At 46.7% G+C, this 24244-nt stretch overlaps 1 protein-coding gene across 1 annotated transcript in view; it reads left to right on the forward strand.

Annotated features, from left to right (window-relative positions):
• The window catches only part of PRKG1 (protein kinase, cGMP-dependent, type I), a 367703-nt gene that overhangs the window by 233640 nt on the left and 109819 nt on the right, over nucleotides 1-24244 (forward strand). The window contains exon 5 of the mRNA XM_017832653.1: nucleotides 9916-9979. Within this exon, the coding sequence (XP_017688142.1) occupies nucleotides 9916-9979 (64 nt within the window). The remainder of the gene's footprint in view (nucleotides 1-9915; nucleotides 9980-24244) is intronic.

Below are 24244 nucleotides of genomic sequence, written 5' to 3' on the forward strand. Positions count from 1 at the left end.
AGTGAGAAGTAAAGATGATTTGACAGCAGCACAACAGAACCGTTTTGAATCATTGAATTGACTTCCCAGCACGGTTGGTTTTGGTTTGTTCAGGGGGTTTTATTGCCCATTTCGTTCCTTGCCTGCCTGACGTATTCCCAAGAGTATGTTTTCATAAACAATTGAATTTTGGAACCATATGTTGAGTCTGTCAAGTTTATTTGATTATTTCTCCAATACAATCCAAGCCCCTTGAAAATCCTCAATCCCTGATTCATTTTCAGCTGCAGAGGCTTCACTGTGCAGAGCAAGTTTTGGACTCCTCAGTTGTGAAGGTGAAGGGAGGAGAAAATCAACAGCATCGTGACCTCAGGGATCCTCCTCCTCTTTGCTTTAATTCAGAAGGGGAATGAGGCTTATCCTGGAGAAAGAGAGGGTTCCCAGGGATGGCTTTGGAGGTGTTTTAAAGGTGTTTGGGATGCTGAGGCTCCCGAAACATGGAGTAGCACCTGTTTCAAGTAGATCCAGGCTCAGCTCAGGCAGAAATCCTGGTAGCATACATAAAAAGGCATGCAGAGATGACAGAGCTCTTCCAGGGAAAGACAAAGAGCAGCAGCAGCAGCATTCCCAAGGGTATGGATAAAAGCCATTAGAAAGAAGGAATTAAGATGAGCTGCCATCTGTCAGCCTTCAGAGCTCCGGGGAGGACAAATGGCCTGAATTGTACCCTAATCAATAACATGGATGGGGGCAGTGCTGGGAGAGGGCTTGGCTCTGGCTGGGAAGGGATGGGAGAATGGCTGGAGTCTGGCTGGGAAGGGATGGGAGCAGTGCTAGGAGAAATCTCAGTATTACACAGAATCCCAGGATGGGTCAGGCTGGAAGGGACCACAGTGGGCATCTGGTCCCACCTCCCTGCTCCAGAGCACAGGGCACAGGGCACAGGAGTGTGTCCACACAGCTCTGGAATAGCCCCAGGGAGGACACTCCACCCCCTCTCTGCTCTCTCTTCAGGGCTGGGTCACTGCCCAGCCAACAAGTTCTTCCTCCTGTCCAGCTGGAACTTGCTGGCCATCAGTTCCTGCCCGTTCCTCCTGTGCCATTGCTGGGCCCCCCGAGCAGAGCCTGCTCCATCCTCTGCCCCCTCCCTGCAGCCCCTCCAGACCTGGCTGAGGGCCCCTCTCAGGCTCTGCTCTGGAGGCTGAACAGCCCCAGCTCCCTCAGCCTTTGCTGCTCCCAGAGCTGCTCCATCCCTTGGGCCTCTCCTCTGGCCCCACTCCAGGAGCTCCCTGTCTCCTTCAGGTCCCTTTGGTTTGGCGGGCGCTGGAAGAAGTTTCCCGGGAGAACATGAAACGCTTGTGATTCATCTGATCTTAAAAACATTCACAGCCCATTTTTCTTTTGTATAAATGTAATTACAAAGACAGAAAATTATGGTAATCTTTGTAATCCATTGGTTTAATGGGGCTGGTTGAAGGGAGGGGAGCAGCATTCCAGCAGCAAACAGCTCCCTGCCTGGGAAATAGTGTTGTCAGGGGCTTGGTGAAAAGGAGATTATTGTGACAATTTGCTGTCAGGAACGGCAGAGATCTGTGAGAGACAACACGCCTGCCTTCAATTGGGCCTGGAGATGGCCAATTTGGGGGAGTGGGGCAGAGTGGGACGTGCATGCAAATGCCACTTGTCACTTCTTTCCACTCATGGGGTATTCACTGCACTGATCAGTGTCTGAGGATCCCTTTGGAGGCACAGCCTGAGTCTCTCACAAAGGGCTTTGGTTCTCCAGGCACCAGCACCTTGTGTGAGGTGATGGGCTGTGTTGCAGTTGTAGTTTTAGTCTACAAGTCTGGGCTGGACAGGGCTTGGAGCAACCTGGGCTAGTGGAAGGTGTCCCTGCCCGTGGCAGGGGGTGGCACTGGATGGGCTTGAAGGTCCCTTCCAACCCAAACCATTCTGGGATTCTGGGATTCAGTCAAGATGCTGAAATCAGGCTTGGAGCACCCACTCTGGGTCTGAAGGGTGAGGGTTCATTTCCCATGAAACCTCTCAGAGAATGGGGAAAAAAAGGCTGGAGAGAAACCCTTTGGCAGCAAACTGTTTTGAAGAGGTGATTACATGGCAAGCCAAGCACAATTTAATTTCAGCTGGATTGTGAAAGCAGGAGCATAGAAACAAATGTGTTCAGGGCTGGGGGGGCTTTGAGCAACAGCCTTTATCTTTAATCACCTCTATATTTGTATCAAAATAGGTATGTTTGTATCAAAAATAGTGTGGGCACAGGCCAAGGGCAGTGCCCATCCCTGTGCTGGCACCGCTCGGTCGGGCTCTGCTCCCAGGGAACAAGGGACAGGAGGAGAGAGAACGGCCTCCAGCTGTGCCAGGGGAGGCTCAGGTTGGATATTAGGGAAAATTTCTTCCCTGAAAGGGTGGTGAGGCCTTGGCAGGGGCTGCCCAGGGAGGTTTGGAGTGCCCATCCCTGGAGGTGTCCCAGGAAGGCCTGGCCGTGGCACTCAGTGCTCTGGGCTGGGGGACAAGGTGGGAGTTGATCACAGGGTCTTCTCCAACCTCAGTGATTGTGGGATTCTGTGATATAATAATGTTGGAACAGACAGGGGGATGGAAGGTACAGAAGCTTTACTTCAGAACTGCAGGTATAATTTGATTTGCAAATATGAAGAAATACCAACTGCTAGAGCAGAGCCTGTTGTCCCATAACAGACTCCGGGGATTAAAGCAGGTGTAGCTTCCCTCCCTGAGGAGGCACAGGAGCAGCACTGCTGGGAGTGTGAATCCTCTGCCTCGAGATGAGTAACCAGAACTGTGCCTGCTTGAAGTTTAGTGATGTTTCCAGAGTAGTTGCTGCTGCTGAGTTTTTGTAGCTCTTTGGGAGCAATTGTCCTTTTCAGGATGAATCATCCTGAATGAATTCATCTACAATGGGAGAAGGGGTTCATATACCTGCTAATTTCTCTGCCTCCCTCTCATCATGACAAGCAACAATTGAATTTTTCTGTGAAATTGTACAATCTCCCCCGTGACTGACAAATGAGATGCAGTAGGAGGGCCGTGTCTGATAATGAACCTTGTCAGGGATTGACAGGAGCAAGGGAAAATAATACTCTGGAGTTTTGTGCAGCCTGTTGAACACAAACAGAACCTGGGCTGGAATAGGGTGCCTGGAATGCTCAAAACCCGTGTAGATGTGGTGCCTGGGACATGGTTTCCTGGTGGACATAGTGGTGTTGGACTTGATGATCTTGGATGAGTTTTCCACCTTAATGATTCCAGGGTGTGCCACCAAATTGTTTTGTGGCTATTTCGCATTCCCTGCAGGGAAAACCGCAGTTTTGGCCTCAGGATGTCAGCAGAGCCATCATCCCTTTGCATCCTTGTTATCCTTTCTCATCAGAAGGAAAAATGCCACCCTTGGCCCTTGCTTTACTTGGAGGGAAAAGATCAGTTCAGCTGTTTCCTGTGTCTCTCCATTTTCCTATGTGTAGCAGCACCTCGGATATAACCAGTTACCTGAAAACAAACTCACCACAACCCCCTTTCAGGAATTTATTTACCAGAGTAAGGGCTGTATAATGAGGGGCAGAGCTTTCAAACTGGAGCTGTAACATTTTCACCCTCTCCAAAATTAATAACTGTGAATTGTTTTAATGCTTGGGTGGCTTTAGCACATCAGAAAAGTCGTCTGCAACACCTGCAGAGCAAATCTATTCTCCCTTCCTCAGAGCTGTGTTGCATGAACTGATTCCAAGGCCAGGGATGAGTGTAAATAAAGGGAGTGTAAGTGGCTGTGACCCTCCATCTCCATTTCTCCTGATTCTCTAATATTGTTTAAGCTGTGCCCAGTTCTGAGCCCTCAACAGGAGAGACCNTCTCCTCTGGCCCCACTCCAGGAGCTCCCTGTCTCCTTCAGGTCCCTTTGGTTTGGCGGGCGCTGGAAGAAGTTTCCCGGGAGAACATGAAACGCTTGTGATTCATCTGATCTTAAAAACATTCACAGCCCATTTTTCTTTTGTATAAATGTAATTACAAAGACAGAAAATTATGGTAATCTTTGTAATCCATTGGTTTAATGGGGCTGGTTGAAGGGAGGGGAGCAGCATTCCAGCAGCAAACAGCTCCCTGCCTGGGAAATAGTGTTGTCAGGGGCTTGGTGAAAAGGAGATTATTGTGACAATTTGCTGTCAGGAACGGCAGAGATCTGTGAGAGACAACACGCCTGCCTTCAATTGGGCCTGGAGATGGCCAATTTGGGGGAGTGGGGCAGAGTGGGACGTGCATGCAAATGCCACTTGTCACTTCTTTCCACTCATGGGGTATTCACTGCACTGATCAGTGTCTGAGGATCCCTTTGGAGGCACAGCCTGAGTCTCTCACAAAGGGCTTTGGTTCTCCAGGCACCAGCACCTTGTGTGAGGTGATGGGCTGTGTTGCAGTTGTAGTTTTAGTCTACAAGTCTGGGCTGGACAGGGCTTGGAGCAACCTGGGCTAGTGGAAGGTGTCCCTGCCCGTGGCAGGGGGTGGCACTGGATGGGCTTGAAGGTCCCTTCCAACCCAAACCATTCTGGGATTCTGGGATTCAGTCAAGATGCTGAAATCAGGCTTGGAGCACCCACTCTGGGTCTGAAGGGTGAGGGTTCATTTCCCATGAAACCTCTCAGAGAATGGGGAAAAAAAGGCTGGAGAGAAACCCTTTGGCAGCAAACTGTTTTGAAGAGGTGATTACATGGCAAGCCAAGCACAATTTAATTTCAGCTGGATTGTGAAAGCAGGAGCATAGAAACAAATGTGTTCAGGGCTGGGGGGGCTTTGAGCAACAGCCTTTATCTTTAATCACCTCTATATTTGTATCAAAATAGGTATGTTTGTATCAAAAATAGTGTGGGCACAGGCCAAGGGCAGTGCCCATCCCTGTGCTGGCACCGCTCGGTCGGGCTCTGCTCCCAGGGAACAAGGGACAGGAGGAGAGGGAACGGCCTCCAGCTGTGCCAGGGGAGGCTCAGGTTGGATATTAGGGAAAATTTCTTCCCTGAAAGGGTGGTGAGGCCTTGGCAGGGGCTGCCCAGGGAGGTTTGGAGTGCCCATCCCTGGAGGTGTCCCAGGAAGGCCTGGCCGTGGCACTCAGTGCTCTGGGCTGGGGGACAAGGTGGGGGTTGATCACAGCGTGGACTCTGTGACCTTAGAGGGCTTTTCCAACCTCAATGATTCCATGAATTTTAGCAAAGCACATGTGAAATGGCTACAGGAAGCCCAGCCTTGACTTCCAATTCCATGTGTGACAGGGTAAGGATTGAGTTTCTTAAGAAATAAATACACTTTTTCTCAACTTACTTTCTTCCACGTCTGCTGTGGTGGTACCGCGTTGGAAAAAACCCAGCACTTGATCCTTCAAAGAATAAATGTTTGCATTTTCTCCCCCCAAGCTGCTCCAGGGCAGTCCGTGGCTGATCTCAGCACTCAGGGATTGCTGCAAAACAGAGAGGCAGGTCTTGCTGTGCCTCTGCTCTCTGCATTCCTGCCTTGGATCAGGCTTTATTCCAGAATCAGCTTTTTTTTTTCTCTCTCTTTGGCTGGATTAACATGGCTGGGACAGGATCTGCCCCCTAAGATAGAAATTTGGTGTGGGAGCAATAATTGTTGTTGCTGTTGTTTTTTCTTTTGAAACTTGTCTTCTACAAGATCCCACATCCCTGGAAGTGTCCAAGGCCAGGTTGGACGGGGCTTGGAGCAACCTGGGCTAGTGGAAAGTGTCCCTGCCCATGGCAGGGAGTGGAACTGGATGAGCTTTAAGGTTCCTCCAGATCCAAACCATTCCAGGATTCTGTGATCCTCTGGCGCAACATGTCCCAGCACAAGAAGGCAAAAAGAAAACAACATGAAAGATTGCACAGTGAGTTTTGGTAAAGTTTATCAATTAGGCTGTAAACACATTTCTTGGTTATTTTTTTTTTCCAAGGCCATGGTCCTGATGGAGCCAGGGGTCCCTTCCTGCCACAACTGGGTGACAGCTGTACAGCTTGAGTTTTTCCAAGCACCTTTTTTTGGTGGATTTCTTCAATTAGGCAACAGCTGGTGCTGCAGAAGGTTCAGCCTCAGTTCTTTCAGAGTGGAGAGACAGAGCTGTTGGGGCCTCCCAAATGTGGGGAGCAAAGACACGAGCACTTTTCAACCTTCACTCCAGCTGGGTGCCAAAACTCAGTTTGGAGTTTTAGGGAACTCAGACAGGCTTAATTTCCTTCTACTGCCATGTTTTGAGTTTTGAGCTTTGCATTCCCAGCTGGCCCAAGGCAGGGAACAGCAGCAACAACTGCATTTGTGGGGGTGCCAGCATGGAATAAAAGAGAAAGGTTTTGTTTCAGAGTTAACCCAGGAGGATCATCTGCATGGAGCTGGATGAACACTCTCAATGAACAGCCTTCCAAAGTTTGGGAGACACATCTTGGAATGGATTTAGGAAGTGAATAGTTGCTTTTGTGTTGGGCTGAGGGAAGAAGAGCCAAGAACCCTGTGGAGTTTTCCTGTGTGTCTGAAGACAAATGTCCTGTCACAGTGTTGGCAGCTCTGCCACCGAGTGGCTTTTAGGCTGAAATCCAGCCCTTGGGGCACAACCAGGATTGCTTGGAAGCCCTTGCTGGTTTTGTGCAGGAGTAATCCCATGGGATGGATCACAGGGACGAACCAAAGCCCTGCTAACAGTGGATGATCTTCTCCCTTGGTGACTGCACATCCCCAGGGATGGAACCCAGCTTTTCCCACCTCCTTTGGGTTGGGCACATCCTTGCTTTTGTACCAGGACAGAGACTCACCAGGGATGTTTTAGCACAGCTGTTTTCCCAGAGTTTGGCAGCTGGTGTTGGGCATGTTGAGCTCTCTGGGAAAACGTGTCGCGTTCGGAGCCGGCCGGAATAGCTGCAGACACCGAGCAATTCCCCACGGTCCCTCCCCAGGAATGGGGACTGTCAGCCCCTACAGTGTTCCATAGCTGAGGAGTGTGGAACACAGCCAGCAAAAGTCACTTCTCCTCACCAGCAGGAGCTGCTCCTCCTTTCCCTGTCAGAACCCAGGGGGAGCCAAGGAAGGGAGACTGGAGAAGGTGCAGGGCTGCTCCTCATCCTGTCACCTCCTGGCAGCCCCACAGCTTTTCTGATCCAGCATTGGGATGGCTGTGGATTCAAATAATCAGCTTTATTGGCACTTGGGGTTAAAACTCAATTTCCCAAAGTTAGGGATGTGCTTTGCCTCGCTCGTTGTGCCTCTGGAGCTGCTGTCCCTGCCTAGAGGAGGTGACAGGGATGTTTTAAGATCTTCATTGCTGACAGGATTTAAGGAGCAGTTGGAGAGGAACTTCTTGGAAAACTCTGGGTGTACTTGATGCTGCTTTGTTTGGCAAAACAGTCACTTCTTGATGAGCTGGAGCTGCATTTGCTGTGATTTCTTCTGCCATAAATAATGAATGCATTGAACCCAGTGTTTGCTTTTCTATATGTTCAGGCCTTTTCACAGATCTCACACAGCTGTAGAAAACGAAATACAATTTTTTGCACCTCTTGCTGTGCTGATCAGAGATTTCCTTGGAGTTTTCTGCTCCCCTTTGCCTCCCTAACATGTATTTTCCCACTTGGAGCAATTTGCAGCTCAGCTGTTTTGCTCTAAGCTCTCCCTTGAGAGCTGAGGCTCCATTTTCCTTTCAGTGCAAGTACCCACATGGAAATAACCTTCAAAACACTCACTTTTGTATTCAACTCTTTCAATCATACAGGCAGGTTTGGGAGGAAACCAAGGATCTGTTTGATGAATCCATTTAATATTGTCCTGCAGAGAGCAGAGGTGTGTTTTTATTGACCTGGAGAATCGAGTCCTGTAAGGCCTTTTCTTATGAGACTCAAATATTCGGCTGCATTGTCACTTCTGGCTGTTCAGGAGGATACTGGCCCATCATAAACCTGGGATATTAATGGGGTAATTCCCTGATATGCTGTAGCTGGAATCTGTTTTCTCAACAAGCTGATTTTCCCATTACCTGCTTTGTTGCTGAGTTTAAGTTGTAATCTCTTCTTGTGGTAAGATCTGGAATTTGTTCAGAGCTCACGGGCTATTTCCCTGGTTTTTATGGACTTGGTCTATAGTGGATGTCTCCCACTACCCTCCCCTGGATTGCATAATTATCCATAAAAAAATACTCCCCCAATTTGGGAGTGTAATGGTGCAACCACGGTAAAATCCATCCCCTTTTCCAATGCTATTATCTTCTCCCATAAGTTTATTCCTCATTTGGGAATGCTGGAATTGGTATAATGAACCTTCATTTTATACTTAGGGCCAAACATCACATAATTCCTTTTCAGTGCTTCCTGTCTGCTGTTGTGGTTTGGACCTGTGTGTTTCCAGCAATAAAAGTGCCCTTCCTAAGGAAAAAAAAAGGTGTTACTGAGAGGATGAAAAGTCCTATTTTTCTGCATTTATTTGGCCAGGTCTGTCTTGTTACCGTTACATAGATTCAGCTGAAGCTACTTTTTTAATCAAAAGGAGGCAAATAGTCCCAGAATAATTTAGGTTGGGAAAGACCTTTAAGATCATTGATTCCATAGGTTCCCTCAACTTCCAGGGATGGGGCATCCACCTTTTCTCTGGGCAATGGTGTATTTTGGGTTCTATTTACCACTCAGAAGGAAATGCTTCCAGCAGCTCCCTTGGCACCTCATTATCCACATTCCTGGAATCGGACCGGAGCACTGGGAATGTCAGACCAACACTGGGAGCACAGGACTGTGTTCACACCATGTAGGGAAGCAACTCCCGAGCAAACTGTTCTTGGAAACAGCCTTGGCAGAGCTCTACCCTCTACTCTTTCATGTGGGTGTGTCGTTAATTAGTCTGTGGAGGACAAGTGGTTTCAATTAAAGCAGGTGCAGTGCTGCTTTCCTGCCTCTGGAATGAACATCGTGTCTGGGTCTCGCTCAGCACCACTTGGGAATATTGATGAACAGCAGGTTTTTAGGGAAAGCAGGGAGATAGAAACCAGGGCTGTTGCAGAATCCCAGGCTGGGGGAGGTTGGGAAAGGCCATCTGGAAGTCACCTGGCTCAGCCCCCCGTTCAGGTTGCTGGTTGCTCAGGATTGTGTCCGCCTGGCTTCTGAATATCTCCAAGGAGGACAATGCCCAGCCTTGCTGGGTGGGCTGTAAGGCAGTGGAGATACAGCTTTAAGGTCAGGGTCCTTGCTGGAGGTTTGGAGATCCCTCCTCCTGCTCCAGACTGAATTCCACCTTGGTCTGGTGGCCCTGGGTCAGTGGGCTCCTTGTTGCTGCATCACCCTCTTGTTCCAGCCAGCAGGCCCAGCCTGGCCCTTTTCTGAGGGCATTGCTGCCAAACAAGGGGAAAAGGTACCTTTTTGGCAAAAGAAAACCAACAAAGTCAGGTATAAACCCCCCAGTGAAGTCATCAGTAGCTCCTGGAGTGGTTGGGTGGGGGTCTGTTGGTGCCCCATGTCCTTGGCAGCTCTGTGTTTCCTGTGTCCGTGTGTGGTTTCCAGCTTTTCCCCGGTGCTGGTCGGAGCTGACCTTCTCTGCCCTCTTTTAATGTTGGATTTCATTGCTGGTGGGCTGGAAGCAGACCAGGAAAAATGTGCCCAGCCATAGGTGTGACTGAGCAGGCCTGTGGTGCAGATGGATTCCGGACGATCCTGGATGGATTCTTGGTTGGTCCCAGCTTTACAGATGATTCTCCAGAGGTTTCACTGCAAGTGGTCTCCTGTTATCCCAAAATACATCTTGCTGGAAAGGGATCAGATTTCCATTGTTTGCTGCTTTTCTTGTTCAGCCCCAGAGGATGAGAGCAAAATATCCCTGGAAGAGAGAGGAGAGGTGCAGCTGGAATTCTGTCCTGTCTAAAGGGATCCATTAACCGAGGTTTCTCTTCTGTTGCAGCGTTCCCACATTCCAGAGCCTTCCTGAGGAAATACTCAGTAAGCTTGCAGATGTCCTTGAAGAGGTAAGTGCTTTTAATATTGGGACTTTGAGAGTCCAGAACCTTCCAGTGGCAATATCCAGGCTCTGTTGTTCCCCAAGAACAGCTTCCCAGTTGTGCTCCCAGTTGTGGTTGACTTTTCCAAGCACATTGAGATCATGAGAAGAACTGTTTGAAAAATCAATCCAGTTTGGAAAAGGGTTTGTATTTTTTTTTTTGTATTGAACTTTGATCAAGTTGGGGAGTGAAAGAATCACTTCCTGTGGTGCCCAAAAGGGGAACCACCTTCTCCAGCCTGTGGTTCAGTGGTGGGGACAAGAGGGGAATGTGTAAAGAGCATCTCCTTCCAAATTTGATGGGACACTGATGTTAGAGGGCAGTTTAAAGGAGGTGTCATGGAAAAGGTGCTTTGGGAAGAGTTACAGCAGAGAGAGGGGTGGTCTGGATGGAGCTGGGCTTTGCCCACCTGGGGTCTCATTAATGTCAGGCTTTTATAAAGTCTTGACATAAAACAAACCTGAAGAAACCACCTACAAAACAACAACAAAAAGAGCACCCAAAACACCAAGTAAAAAAAAAAACCTAAAAGCCACAAGAAACCCCTTTCACTCTGCCCAAACAACCCCCTGCAAACAAACCAAAAACCCCAAGTTGTCCTATGAAGGCAAAAGGACAGCACAGTCCTGGAGTGGCACTGCAGGCACTTTGCTGCCGACGGGGGAGTTGATTTGAATTCCTTTTTTCCGAGTGTTGTTCCCTCTCTGCCTTTTCCTTTAGCGTTCAGATCAATCCTGTGGCTCCAGCAAAGCAGCTGCTGGTCACAGGGAATAATTGCGTGTTCCTAGATAAGCTTTATTCCCTTTCCTGCTGGAGAAAGGAGTATGGAGTGGATCTGCCAGGAATTCAATTTGCCTATCTCCAAACCCCGTTCCCAGCCACAAACACAGCCTTGTTTCCTTGGATCACATAACCAGCATTAAGCTCCTTATCGAGAGTTAAGGAAGGGAATCGAGTCAATAAAACTTCTGCAGGGACATTTAAAGTTTTATGGAAGAGAGGGAAAAAAAATGTCTTCATAAATGTCCATGTAGAAATGAGGCACAAAAGTGGGGATAACTCTGGACCCTGAGGGTGGATGGTGTGGAAAAGAAGGCTGGTTATCCCAGTCTGGCCTGGGATACAGCTCCCAGTTTCCTACTTGGAATCAACCTTTTTGTCCTCTCTGAGTTGGTCTTTGATTTAAGGGACCCTGTTTTACATAAGAGAAAATCACTCTCTGATCTGTATATTTACATTTAGATGTTCTATAACACAGAAATGTGTGCAATATATAGATATATAGGTAAAGATACCACAATACACTAAATATCTGCTATGGTACACTAAATATATACTATAATACCCTAAATATAGTGTATATAAACACCAAATATAGTATATATTTAGTATATTATAATCTATATTTAGTGTATTATGTACTATAATATATAGTGTATTATAATGTATTATATATAGTGTACTATATATAGTGTATTATATAGTATAATACACTGAATAGATATTATAATACCCTAAATATATACTATAATACACTAAAAATATATATACACACTAAATATAGTTATATTTAAAATACACTAAATATAGTTATATTTAGTGTATTATAGTCTATATTTAGTGTATTATGTACTATAATATATAGTGTGTTATATATAGTGTATATATATTCTAATATATATTGTATATATATACTATATACTATATATTATATACTATAATATATAATATATATACTATATATAGTGTATTATATGCTGTAATACACCAAATATAGACTAAGATATACTAATTATATACTATCAAATAATAATTATATACTATATATCCTCTGCATGTCTATATACTATACAGCTTTATTATATAGAGATCTATATATCATATATAAATACACTATAATACTACTACATATACTATATATAATCTATCTTTATATACTGTATATATCTATATATTATGCATAGATATTCATCTGTATACTGCATATAATTAGATAAATATAGTACTACTACAATCACTTTGTATTTAACATGATTTGTATCCAACATTGGAACCAAACAGCAGTAACTTTATTTTATCTTCTCTAATAACTTGATTTTATCTTCTCTAATAACTTGATTTTATCTTCTCTGTCGCTGCAACAAGGATTTGCATAAAAGTGATTGATTTGGCGCAGTTTTAGGTGGGGGGGAGGAAACAAAAAGCTCACTGTCAAGATTTCCTGCGGTTTTCCTTTTGATGCAGTGCTGTGGGTAAAGCAGCACTTCTGCCCTAAGCTTCTCAAAGCATTCTAAAAAATGTTGAGTAAAATCCTACAGCAGGGAAGGAAAAAAAGGGGGTTGAATCGCCTGTTATCCAAATCACACTTGGGAATGGCATTAAAAAGGCAGCAGGGAGGGAAAAAGGTCAGTGTTTGATAAGATAATTTCATTTCTACAATTGATGGGAATGCAACAAGTCCCTTGGATGACTCGGGCATTCACAGAACCTGGGGGAATTTCCCCTGCTCCTGCTGTGGCTTCCGAACTGTGGAGATCACTCCCAACAAGGAAATTTCCTTGGATTTATAGATATGAGAGTAGAAACAAGTGTCTTGGGTTGAGTTTTAGCACATTCCCCCCCATCTCCTGACGTGCTGAGGGTGTGCCAAGGAATCTTCCAGAAACTGGCTTTCCAGGGCCACCACTGCCCCTGTTCCCAGCCCCTTGCTCAGGTTTCTCCAGCCGTAGATCTTTGTGGTTACATCATCTCAAAGCAGCTTTAGTTGCACCTTTAGCTCCAGGATTTGGGAATTCTGTTACAGCTTTTAATGATTGAAGGACTGTTTAGGTTGGAAAAGAGCTCCAAGATCATCCAGTCCAGCTCTTGCCCAGCAGTGCCAAGCCCAGCACTGGCCCACGTGCTTTGGAACACCCCCAGGGATGAGGACTCCACCATATCCCTGGGCAGCCCCTTCCAAGGCTTTACAGCCCTTTCCATGAGGCAATTTTCCCTAATATCCAACCTAAACCTTCCCTGGTACAACTTGAGGCCGTTTCTTCGTGTCCTGTTACTTGGGAGAAGGGATTGACCCCCACCTGGCTCCACCCTCCTTTCAATAGACTGCACCTCTGCCCCAGTCCCAGGATTTGGGAATCACTATTATACCCCTGTGTGGCTTTTCCCAGCAACCAAATTAAACCCTTCCGTCTCTCTCCATTGCATTTTTAAAATTGTATTGATATTTTAGTGCCTTGTTTAGACTTCATTTTTGGTTTACATGGGTTTTGGTAGCTCAGTGTCTTAAGGAGATGGGTGTAGGACAGTCCTCTCAAATCATTTGCTGGGAAGTTCCTCCGATATTCATCCAAATTATGTAGCAGGACAAGAAAAAAGGTAGAAATTGGAGGATGTGGAGGCAAAATAAATGCAGGAGTTTGTGGTCAGTGCTGCCTCCCCTTCACATACAGTGGGAAGGGGGGGCTGTTTGGGGGAGGTGGGGAACAAAGGGTTAATGGTGCTTGTGTTGTGCAAGGGATGAAGGACCCAAATCCATCAGTTATTCCATCTGGGAACAGTTTTCATCCTTATTTTTTCAATAGCGTGTCATGGAATTGCAGAATGGGTTGGGTTGGAAGGGACCTTAAAGCCCATCTCATTCCACCCCCTGCCATGGGCAGGGACACCTCCCACTAGCCCAGGTTGCTCCAACCTGGCCTTGGACACTTCCAGGGATCCAGGGGCAGCCACAGCTTCTCTGGGTAACCTGTGCCAGGGCCTCCCCACCCTCACAGCCAACAATTCCTTCCCAATATCCCATCTAACCCTGCCCTCTGGCAGTGGGAAGCCATTCCCCCTTGTCCTGTCCCTCCATCCCTTGTTCCCAGTCCCTCTCCAGCTCTCCTGGAGCCCCTTTAGGCCCTGGGAGGGGCTCTCAGGTCTCCCTGGAACCTTCCCTTCTCCAGGTGAACCCCCCCAGCTCTCCCAGCCTGGCTCCAGAGCAGAGGGGCTCCAGCCCTTGGAGCATCTCCATGGCCTCCGGATTCACTCCAGCAGCTCCACATCCCTCTGAATTTGGGAGCCCCAGATATGATAATCAGTGATTTCAAAGTTTTGCAGTTCCAAATCCGCAGGAGGGGTTGGAATTAAGGTCTCGTTGGCATTTTCGACTCCGGCATTTTCTAAATCCCGTGTACTCGGTGTTCCTTTGCTGTCTGGGATTTAATGTGCTAATCCATGGAGGATGCTCCACGTGTGAATCTAAGCAGTTTGAGCGGCAGGAAGCAAAAAATGCAGTTGGATTTGGTTACCAAAATCCTGGAGGTTTTTCTTTGTGTGTGGATAATGTCAAATCCAAACTGCGTCAAACGGATTCGTCTCGTGTGTTGTGTGTCCAGGGCACGAGGGAGCTTTGATATTTTTAGATATATATATATATTTTGCTGCTTTATGTATAGAAAATAAGTGTTCCAGGCCAGGTTGGACAGGGCTTGGAGCAATCTGGGATAGTGGGAGGTGTCCCTGCCCATGACAGGGGTGGAATGAGGTGGGTTTGAAGGTCCCTTCCAACCCAAACCTCTCTGGGATTCCCTGATAGTCCTTTGTGACACATTGCAAATATGTCATATTTATATATCATAGTTGCAAGGTAAAATAGATATTCAAATATAATATAAACATGGCTAATTGCCCTAAATGAAGCTGCAAACCACTTCATTAACTAGTCCTTGGTTTTCCTGCCTGTAACTTGGAAAGCGGTTATGATTTGGTATTAGAGCCCTGGGACTGCCATTCCCATGTCTCCCAGAGTGCATTTTGGGAATTATTTCTCTAGAAGCTTTAATACTCCAACATTTTTATTCAATTGAATACTCTACTGTGGTCCAAGTGCCAGTGATGTGCTTCCTCCAGTCCCAGGCAGCTCGGAGTTGGCTCCGTCCCGGATCCCGCCGCGTGGATGGTCACGGACAAGCGGCTCTGCCAAACTGTGTGAGGGAAGAGAAAAGTGTTAAATGCCTCAGGCAGGTGATGCCAGGGCTCAAAACTGTCTTCTTGCAGCTCTGGCTGCTGCAGAGCACATTTTGGGAGCGTGAGCTCCAGGTGCTGAAAGCTGGGATCACAGCTCCTGTCCGCAGCCACGTCGGGAGCGCCGGGATTTATGTGGGGAGCGGTCCTTGCCAGGCTTTTCCTTTCTCCTCTTCTATTTGTTTCTTCTCCCAGTTAAAGAGTGGATTTAATAAGGCACAAATGGCAAAAAGAAAAACAAAATTCCTCTCTGTTGCTCGTGGTGTTCCTGGTGGGAAGTGGGGAACCTGGAGGAGATTTTGTGGCATAATTCCAACCCTGTGCAGGCAGAGCCATCGTGTCCTTGTCATGCCAGCCTTAAAGATGCCAACCATCCTTCTTGCTCCACAATGGGAATTAGTATGGATCAGAACTTCTTGGGATGCCTCTGTTTAATAACCATCCTTCTTGCTCCACGCTGGGAAATTAGTATGGATGAGAAGGTCTTGGGATGCCTCTGTTTAATTAGCAGATTGTGAATACAGTCCTCCTTTTATCAGGACACTGTGGCAACAGTGAATAGAACAGGAAAAAATGTGTAAAATTAATTAGCTTTCAGTATAATTAGTATTTTTTAGGCTTATTAGGAGTGAGGGTTGCTCTTGGATAAAGGAAACCTTTATCCAAGGTGTCTGGTCCATCCTGCAGGTCCTGCCAGGACAAGGTGCTCAGCAGCACGTGTTGATTTGATGTGGAGCTCCAAACCAGATCTGAGGGAAAATTCGAAGTAAACAGGGAAGAGCAAAAGGTTTTGGTTGGGAAAAAATATTTTTATTTTATTATTGATCTCTCGTTCCTTAAAGGAAGCATCTGGGTGTATTTACTGATGGAACTGGGACAACAAAACAGTTTCAGTCATGGTGGATTTGATCACAGAGGGACAAAATTTTCACTTGAGTTGTACTTCTATTAATTTTTCAAGTGATATCAATGAAAACACAGCTTTGGTTTTACAGGTGCTCCAGAAAAAAAAGCTTTTTGGGCCCACTACAAAAAAAAAAAAATAATAAAAAGCATTAGGAAATGAAATGCAGTTGGAAAAACTGTAGTACAGGAGTCCAGTGGAGGACTTGGATGGAGAAGCTGCTGCAGCACTTGGATTGGGATAAAAGGCGTTGCTTGGACATGAGTTTTCCTTTTGATTTTCCTTAATGTGGGCACTGATCACTTAAAGGCAATTACAAATGAACTCCTGCTTGTGTCCTCACAAGAAAGGAGTTCAGCATTCCCTGGTCCCTGCAGAGCCTTGTCAGGAATGTGGCCATCCTGGCATTCTTCTGCAGGGCTGGCAAAGGAGCAGGGTTAATTCCCAGTAGGAATTAATAGGTCTCTAACAATCAATTTTAGAGGGTTGGTTTGGTGGAGAAAAGCTTTGTGGGATGATTTGTGGGGTCTCTGAGCTTATGGGCTCAGAGCGAGACCGACCAGGAGATCCCGAGCTCTTCATGCAGGGAGGGAAGAAATCATTAAAAAATCATTGCCTGGTGAAGTCCCTTCTAAATAAACTCAAAATTCCATTGGGGGAATGGTTCAGGCTGACTGGAACATAACATTTTGTTTGGGTTTGAGGCTTCATTTGAAAGGGACATGAAGGATGAGAGGACAAGTTGTCTGTTACAATCAGAATTTGCAACCAAGCTGAATAAGCAATTTAATTCTTCCATCCTACTGAAAAAATGCATGTTATTCGTTCCCAATATCCCATGTATCCCTGCCCTCTGGCAGTGGGAAGCCATTCCCTGTGTCCTGACCCTCCATCCCTTGTCCCCAGTCCCTCTCCAGCTCTCCTGGAGCCCCTTTAGGCCCTGCAAGGGGCTCTCAGGTCTCCCTGGAGCCTTCTCTTCTCCAGAGGAACCCCCCCAGCTCTCCCAGCCTGGCTCCAGAGCAGAGGGGCTCCAGCCCCGGGAGCATCTCCATGGCCTGCTGGATTCACTCCAGCAGCTCCACATCCCAGGACTGGGCACAGCACTGCAGGAGCAGAGAGGGAGAAAATCTCTATTGCCATTTCTTCCCATTTGACTTAATATCAAACCCTCTTTTTTTCCCAATAAAATCCCTCTAATGAACACATGGGAAGCCATTTCCTGGAGTTCCACCCCCTCAGCACGTGGAGCAGCTTCAGGTCTTCTCCTGGCTGGACCTGTTGGGTGTTTGGCTGCCACGAGGAGCTTTTGGCTTCTGCCAAATCCCCTTCTCAGGAAGGGGACAATGTTCTGTTTTTAACTGAGGTGGATGAACTGAATTTTGAAATCTCTCAAGAAGTAGCTTCCATTTAGGCTGAAAATCCCAGTGGCTTCAGAGGGATCTTTTTCCTGAGGCTTTCCATGGGGAGCTGGATTCCTCTGGAGACAGGGGAAGTATTATTATTTAATTTGCTGTCAGAAGTCCCCCCACCCTTTTCTCTGGGCTTATTTCCAAAATCCTGAACACAGGATCTGGCTTGTTGGTTTTCTTTCCAGTGCATATTGTCAAATCCCCTGAAGCTGGGTCTGAGCATCCCAGCTGGAGTATTCCATCTCCTCCAGCCTCTGAAGCACGTGGATTAATGTAAATCTCCACGAGAATCCCAAAGGATGCTCAGAAGGGTGAGAGTTTGGGGTTTTAAAGAGAGATTTTCTCAGCTTCTAGTGCAGCACAGTGACTTGCTGTGCATTGTGGAGCCACCAGAAGCTGTAGCTGCTGGGAAGCCTCAGAAGTCCAGGATGTGGAGCTGCTGGAGTGAATCCAGGAGGCCATGGAGATGCTCCAAGAGCTGGAGCACCTCTGCTCTGGATCCAGGCTGGGAGAGCTGGGGGGGTTCCCCTGGAGAAGAGAAGGATCCAGGGAGACCTGAGAGCCCCTTGCAGGGCCTGAAGGGGCTCCAGGAGAGCTGGAGAGGGACTGGGGACAAGGGATGGAGGGACAGGACACAGGGGAATGGCTTCCCACTGCCAGAGGGCAGGGTTAGATGGGATATTGGGAAATAAACGTTCCCTGTGAGGGTGGGGAGGCCCTGGCACAGGTTGCCCAGAGAAGCTGTGGCTGCCCCTGGATCCCTGGGAGTGTCCAAGGCCAGGTTGGAGCAACCTGGGCTAGTGGGAGGTGTCCCTGCCCATGGCAGGGGGTGGGACCAGATGGTTTTTAGGGCCCCTCCCAACCCAAACTTCCAAGAGACTTTTGTTCCCTGTTTTTCAGCTGCCTCTCAAGTAGCATCATCCTTTCCAGCTCCTGTCTCTGTCTCCCTCCCTCAGGCCTCCCTCCCTCATCACCACCCCTCTCAGCAGGCAGGAAAAGCCACTCCAGCAGTGACATGGTCACCAGCAGGACACGTGGCAAACCCACCTTGTGGGCCAGTTCAGCAGGACAGGAGAAAACCTTCCCAAAATGCTGCTTCCTTCAGTATTTCCTTTTATTAGTTTGTTTTTATTATTTTTGGGGGTGGATGTTAAAGCTTTTCACTGATAGGATGGTGAGTTTTAAAGCTGCCACACTTGCCAGGGTTATGCAGGTGTTTGGGTTTAAATGTTTGCTGGATTAAACCCAGCTCTGCCCTATCTGGAAGATATTTTTATGCTCTTTAATCGGATTCTTCAGCCAGTCTGTCACAGCTCTGAAAGAAAGGAACAAAATACATGTTTGTTGGTTTGTGTTTTTTTTTTTGTTGATCATCTTCGATATTTTCCAGAGTTTCACTGATACGGAAAGAAAGGATTTCAGTAAATCCACAGTTTATTATTTGCACTGGCAGATTTGCAGACTATTAGAAACACAAGATGGATGTGGAGTTTTTTATAGCACCTGGGACAACAGAGAGGTCACTGGGTGCAGCTCAGGAGATCCAAGGACTCTTCTCTTCCCTGATCCAGCCATGTACTGAGTTTCTCCACAACCATTCATTTGCTGTTCCCAGTTTTAAGAGGCTTTGCAGCAGCCCTGGAATCTGATTTGCCATGAATTTGTTTTCAGCTTTTGCTTGCTGACAGGGTTGGTGGTTGCAGAGCAAATAGAACATGTTCAATTCAGGCCAAAAGATGGTTCCAATCTGTGCACTGGGTGGGCTTCCCTGTGGTGGAGGGGGCTCAGCTCAAGTCCCTCTTCCCCACGGTTTCCTTGGGACATGGGCAGTGCCTCTGCACCAAAATATTTCCCTTCCACCCCAGCAAGTTTAAAACTGAACTAGCAAAATCTTAGTCAGGTGTAAGAAATACTCTTCAGAAAGTCCATTTGTGGTATGTCAGCAGTATCTGGCACCATCCTGCTCCAAGATGATGGGAAGGGCACAGGTTCACGGAGCAAATGGTCCTTTTTGATAATAATATAATATTATTGCTTATAATAATGTGAAAATAATGCTTGGACTACTGATTTTAAGATAAATAAGCACAGCTGTGAAAGCTGCAACGCTCCTGGTTCTCCTGCAGTGGGAAGCTCAGGACAAGGGGCTTGCTTTGCATGGAGCATCTCCAGGGCTTGGTATCAGAGTTCAAAAGGAGCTTTTCTAAAGGGCTGGGCATTCCCAGCCACCAAATGACTTATGGGATGGATTTATGGGATGGCTGAGGTACCTGCTTTGTGCTCGGGGCTGTGCTGGATCCTTCAGGGGAAGCCCGGAAGGAGAGGGTGTGTGTCTGCATCTCCTTCTGGGACTTGGCTTTACCAACCATTTCCCAAATTCCCACCCACCTACCCCTAGTTATATACATATAACAGCTAATTTTGGTGGCAGTGAACCAAAGAAACCAAAGCCAACCTTGTGCTCACTTGAAAACACTCAGTGATTTCCAGTCTCCAACCCTGAAGAAATGAATTGTTTCCAACAAAGCTCCTTTTATCTGTGAGCTGCAAACAATCCAATTTTATCTGTAAAAGCAAAAAAAAATATGGAATTAGCTACTATATTCAGGAAAACCCCAAATATCCATTAACTTGATGGGTGTTTTCCCTTTGATCCTGACTTTTTTCTGCTGGTGTCTCCCATAGCATTGCCCACAGTGACACCTGCTGGCATTTGGGGCAAGGCTGGGTTGCAGGTCCTCAGGAGCAAGGGATTAATTAGGGACAAAAATGAAGACAACAGTCAGTGTGGTCGTGGAGAGACACCTGGAATGGCCACCAAGCTGGGAATGCTGGGCACATGGAGCTGGGAGTCCTCCTGCAGCAGCTGGAGCCCCTCCAGCAATGGGCCCAGTTGTGAAGGCCCAGCTTTGTGCTGGCCAGAGATCAAACATTGGGATGGGAAGATCCTCCTCCCTTCCCAGGCCACGGTGGCTTCTCAAGATATTTCTCAAGTGTTTCTGTTTTTAGGGAGTTTATTTCCTTGAGAAACGAACTCGCTCCCACTCCCTGCATATTAAACATGCAATTACAGGTCCTGGGGATGTATTTGAACCAACTCCTGCTTTCCCACCCTTGGTGAGGTGTTTGCAGTGGGTGAGTTTGAATAACAGTAATTGAGAGTTGTGCTGATGATAGCACAGAGCCATTTCACCCTTAATCCATGAAATAGTAGGCACTGGATATGGGAAAATAGAGCCAGGGCAGGGAGGGAGAAGCGCCTCAGAAATGGAGTCACTGATGTGGGAAAATGGAGCTGGCCTGATTTCCATCCTGCACACAAAGGGCCATTGCTGGGGTGTTTTCTTATTTACCTTTTTAACACCTCGTGGCTTCCTGTCCTTCTTAGCAGGGAATTCCCTGTGCAGCTTCCCAAAGTGGAATTCCTCCCTGCTGTAGGGGTCGGGTCCTGTCTGCCAGGTGGGGCTGGGGAGGGGGCACAGGGGGGATTGCAGGGCTCCCTGCTGCCACAATCCATGGATCAACCCCCAGGACTGAGCTTGGGCAGAGCTACACCCCTCCTCCCATCCTCCTTTTCTGTGGAAAAGGGTTGTTCTGCTGGAGAAGCTTTTTGGTTGGACTGTGAATGGATTGTTGCGTTAGAAAAAGGGTCTTAGATTTGTGTTCCTGAGGATTGATGGATCTGGGTCATTTGCAGGGCCAGGAGTTGGACTCCATGACCCTGAGGGGTCCCTTCCAACTCCTTCCAACCATGAAAAATGTGTTCCTGACCTTCAGAGCTTCCAGGGAGTCGAGCACAGGTTGGAACTTCTGCCTCTTACTTGAACTGAGCAGGGATTATGGAAAGAAGAGCGTGGGACTTCTATTCCCCATCCCTGGGAGTGTCCAAGGCCAGGTTGGACGGGGCTTGGAGCAACCTGGGCTGGTGGAAGGTGTTCCTGCCCGTGGTCCCTTCCAACCCAACCCATTCTGGGGTTTTCTGGCTGCGTTTGGGGATCACCCACAGGTTTTTGGGTCCAAAGCTTCAGCCCCTGCAGCAGTAGAACATCATCTCAGAACATTGTCCCTGAGGCCACCACTTGTACAACTCAACCCTTCGGCACTGGGGATGGATATCGGGAATGAAATCCAGGTGTGGGCTTTCAGCAGGGAAACCTCCTGATCAAAATGTACAGAAATCAAACACAGAAGGGAAATCAGCAGATTTGGATCAGAAAATGTTTGTTTCTCCAAGAATTCAAAAAAACCCTGTTCTTTCTGATCTCAAAGCCGAGTCCAGTTCACGTCCTTTGGTACAATTTTAAGCAGCCTAATATCTATTTTAGGCAACAGGAATTGCTGGCCTGGCCCATATCCTGAGGATAACAGAGCATGAGGAATTGGGAATGACACAGTTTGATCCTCTCCTTGGTTGCTTCCCCTCCCTCACTCATGAGGGGTTTGGAAAGGCATTGGCAAAGCCTGGTCCTGGAGTAAGAATGTGCCCACTGAGAACTCCAGGTGGGGTTTAGAGGTTTGTTGAAGGTCAGCTCAGGCCACTCCTTCATTGCTACTGAAAATAGTCAACCCTTCCTTGCCAGTGTGGCCATTTTCGTGTAAAAATTCTCATTTAAACAAGGGGGGAGTTCTGAGGGACGTGTGAAGGGACAGAGGAGACATCAACCCTTCTTCTGAAAACCTTTTTGAACGTGATTTACCCGCAGTCAGACCCATTGTGGGCAAGAAGGCAACCAAGTCTGTTGTCTGAAAGTCGTGGCAAACAGGCAGGAAGGGATCTCCTGCCGGGGATCTGAGTGTTTCAGGTGCTCTTCCTCTGCTCAGCGTGACACTTGTGCTGAAAAATAAGGTTTTAAGGATCTCAAAGTGAACATAAAATGAAAATAGCCGGTCATTTGGAGACAGGTGGGGAAAAAATAGCTCGTTGCTGGGAAAACTCAGGATATCACTGCATGGGAAAGGGTGGTGGCCTCAACCAGGGCATCATCTGGGTCTCTTTTCAGGGCTGATATTAAGATATCCTCAGAAAAATCTGCTTTAAGGCACAAAAATAGATGTATCCAGTCCAATATTTATAAATGTGGTCACTCCAGGAGAGATGTTGCTGCTGCAGGGTCACCCCTTGGAGCTGCACGAGCCTGTTTTAGCAGTAGTTAATTGTAAATGAACAGTAAAAAATACTGATTTCTCTACTTGGGGGAGGTTATTTTGCATTTCTGTTGCAAACCAGAATTTTTATCCCAACTTTCCCGGTTCTGTTGTCAAGGAGACAGTTGCAAGCTGGGTGAGGGGCTCGAGGCAACTTCTGTTTCCATTAGGAAAAGTTGTTATTGCTGTTTAAAATAATACAGATTTTGGGTTTTCCCATTTAACTGCGCACTGAGAGTAAAAGTTCTCTTGCTGCTTTAATATTTTCCAGGCAAACATTTGACCTTGGTTGTGCCAGTGGGATTCACTTCCACCATTCCTTGTCATCCAGGGTGTTTGTTGGCACACTGGGAGTCGAGGCTGAGTTGATAAAACTCTGCTTTTTTCCCACCTTTTGTGCATTTAAGGAGAGAAATCGAGGGAAAAGGAGAAGATTTTGTGGCAACAGCCCAAATCCAGGGGGATATAAAGGGGAGTATGAGCTGTGGGAATGTTTAATCCATGTGGTGCTGCAAAAACCAGAAGTGGTTGTCACCTGCAAGGCCCCTCAAGATGTTACCAAACTGGGAGCAAGTGGTGAATTCTGGTGTTTGAACCTGAAAAATTACCTGTTTCAGTAAAATTCTGCAGAGATTGGCCAAGTCAGCTGTTGGTCATGGTTTTGTTTCCCATAAAGGTGGTTTTTAGTGATAATTTGAAGTGCATTTGCATATGGAAACGTGAAGTCTCCTCTTTGGTTGAGACCCTAAAAGAAAATATATTTAATCACAGGTTGCTTGAAGAGTGGCTGAATATATTCAATTAATATATTCAATTAATATATTCAATTAATATGGGGGGTTCTGTTCCTCATGATAGATTATGAAACTAGTTTGGATCCTCGTGGCAATGCAAATAACTTCTCTGAATAAGCACACAGAATTTGGAGGAAATTAAGAAAAATACATGGAACAAATCAAATGTGCTGATTTGTTTCCTTCCAGTTTCATTTTTGCCATTCCAAGAACTGGGGAACTGCTGCAGTGCCACAGTGTGAGGCTGCTCCTGGTTGTATTTCCTCTATTTTCCAAGGTGTTCATGGTCCAGGTGGGCTGGGAATGTCACAGGAATGGGCTGGTTCAGGGAGAGATTTCAATCCTGCAGAAGCTTGTGCTCAAAATGTGTGTGACTGGCCAACTTTTTTCTCCCATTTTCAATTAGCAACTTGATTTTATTTATGATTTTATGTATGATTTTATTTATGGTTTTATTTATGATTTTATTTATTCCCCCTGGCAGCATCAGCATCAACCCTGTGCAACTCGCTCTATAAATTTAAAAGAAAAAAAAAAGTATTTTTATTTTGCTTATCTTACTGTTTGCTAATGTTCAGTCAGGTGAATGAATTCCACCCTGTTGTCTGGGTATCCTTTTCCTAATTACAATTCTCCACATTGATTAGCTGTGAATCTGTTATTATTTTAATTAGCAAGCCAAGCTTTGTGGGTTTTCCAGCCCAGTTCCTGACTTTATCTGTGACCAAATACCACTATCACCTTTCACCTGGCTAATTAGTCTTTCATTATCTCTCATGGCAATAAACCCTATTTTTTTTCCATATCAATTCCTGTCTCATCTCTCTGGAAAGTCCTGTTGTTAAAGCTCCTCTCCTGTTTCCCCTCTCTCTGCCCCAACGTGCTGCTCTCACCCCCTCTATCCTCTCTCAGCTTTCCTGACCCTTCAACTGCCCCTCCTGAAGTTCTTCCTTCACCTTTTACCCTCTTCAGCCCC

Source organism: Lepidothrix coronata, unplaced genomic scaffold, assembly GCF_001604755.1.
Source record: "Lepidothrix coronata isolate B3197 unplaced genomic scaffold, Lepidothrix_coronata-1.0 Scaffold204, whole genome shotgun sequence".
Lineage (NCBI taxonomy): Eukaryota > Metazoa > Chordata > Aves > Passeriformes > Pipridae > Lepidothrix > Lepidothrix coronata.